Source organism: Andrographis paniculata, unplaced genomic scaffold (genome assembly GCF_009805555.1).
Source record: "Andrographis paniculata isolate CXL003 unplaced genomic scaffold, ASM980555v1 Contig32END, whole genome shotgun sequence".
Lineage (NCBI taxonomy): Eukaryota > Viridiplantae > Streptophyta > Magnoliopsida > Lamiales > Acanthaceae > Andrographis > Andrographis paniculata.
Window position 1 is genome coordinate 4,801,284 of NW_026137565.1, and position 1,459 is coordinate 4,802,742.

General features: G+C 31.0%; 1 protein-coding gene across 1 annotated transcript; it reads left to right on the plus strand.

The window, feature by feature from the left end:
- Positions 1–307: 307 nt before the first annotated feature.
- Positions 308–753, plus strand: LOC127248001 (uncharacterized). The gene has a single exon (XM_051270122.1). The coding sequence runs from the start codon at positions 387–389 to the stop codon at positions 591–593; it is 207 nt and encodes a 68-aa protein (XP_051126079.1). The 5' UTR covers positions 308–386; the 3' UTR covers positions 594–753.
- The last annotated feature ends 706 nt before the right edge of the window (positions 754–1,459 follow it).

Here is a 1,459-nt window from a genome sequence, read left to right on the forward strand (position 1 = left end):
AAAAGAAAGCCGACTTCATTAATTAGGAAACCCACCAACTGTCGGCCAATCTGTACCTACACGTGGCAGCCATTCATTCCCTGGATGCTCTTGTCTTGCCAAAGTCACACACGTTGCCAAGTTTTTATTACATCTCCACCTATCTATCTATCTATAAATGAGAATCTATACATATAAAACATATATAGTTTAATTAAAATGGTGACGCGCACACACACACACACAGCAGCTTCAATGATTGCTGCCGCTGCTTCAGATTCTGTTATCTATAAATAGAAAGGCATAGTTCGATCAATCGACCAATCGCAACGTACATCTGTTCAATTGATTAATTCAATTCGTGCTTGTAAATTAATAGTAATTAAATATTGAAGATCAGTTTTGCGATGGTTTGTTTCTGTTTCTTGGTTGATCAGAAGAAAGTGGTGCGGCGGAGCAGGCCGGTGGCGGGGACGTGCGGGCGGTGCCGCCACGGGGCGACGGTGGCCGATATGCAGACTTTGACGAGGTTCTGTTGCATCCCATTTTATTGCAAGTCTTGGAAGGCCATCGTGTGTACCTTTTGTGGCCGTGTCCTTAAATCTTATACCTGAACTTGATCAATCATTTTCACCATTACAAAAATTACTTGAGTCTTTGGATTCGGCCGGTGATTTATCCAATGTACACTACTGGAAGGATAGTGATTGTAAATTATTACATTAACCAAAATAGAAAGAAATTCATTAATTATGTATATGCATATAAATGTGCACAGTTTATAAATGCTAATTCCCTTGTTCTTGCAATGAAATGATGAAGCAATGAAATAAAATTTTTATATACTTACTATATGTATACAGTTGTAGTGGGGATAATATGTCCAATGTGGTAATTATGTATGTGTATGTTACCGTATCACTGTCAGAAAAAATAAATTTGACTTCAAAAATTATATAAAATCAATTTCGACAGTAAACATTAAATCAACTAAAATTTTCGATCTTGAAAAATTTGAGACAAATGGTCTCGAATTTTTCATAGTCATATTATATATACTTTATTATATTAATTGATCTCGAAATTTTTGAAGAAGTATAGTAATATTTTATTTTATTGGATGGTATTGGAATTTGTTAAGGCATATTATATATATTTGTATTTTATTAAAAAAGCTGGGAATTTTTTTAGCTTATCTTAAATAGTCTCGTAATTTCGGAACTTTTATTATATATATGTCATCTGTCTTAACTCAGAGTACTTTTTGTCCGTTCATTCAAAAGTATTTATTATTTTATTTTAATAAGAAAAATCGTACACTAATATCATAATATTTTTAATATTTTACGTAAATTACAACTATATTATTATATATATAATTAATTTATAAATAAAGGCATTAACAAAAATATCAAATTTTATTACTTTAAAGTGGGCTTAAAATTTTTGAATCTTTATTATGTATATTTTTAAATTTTAA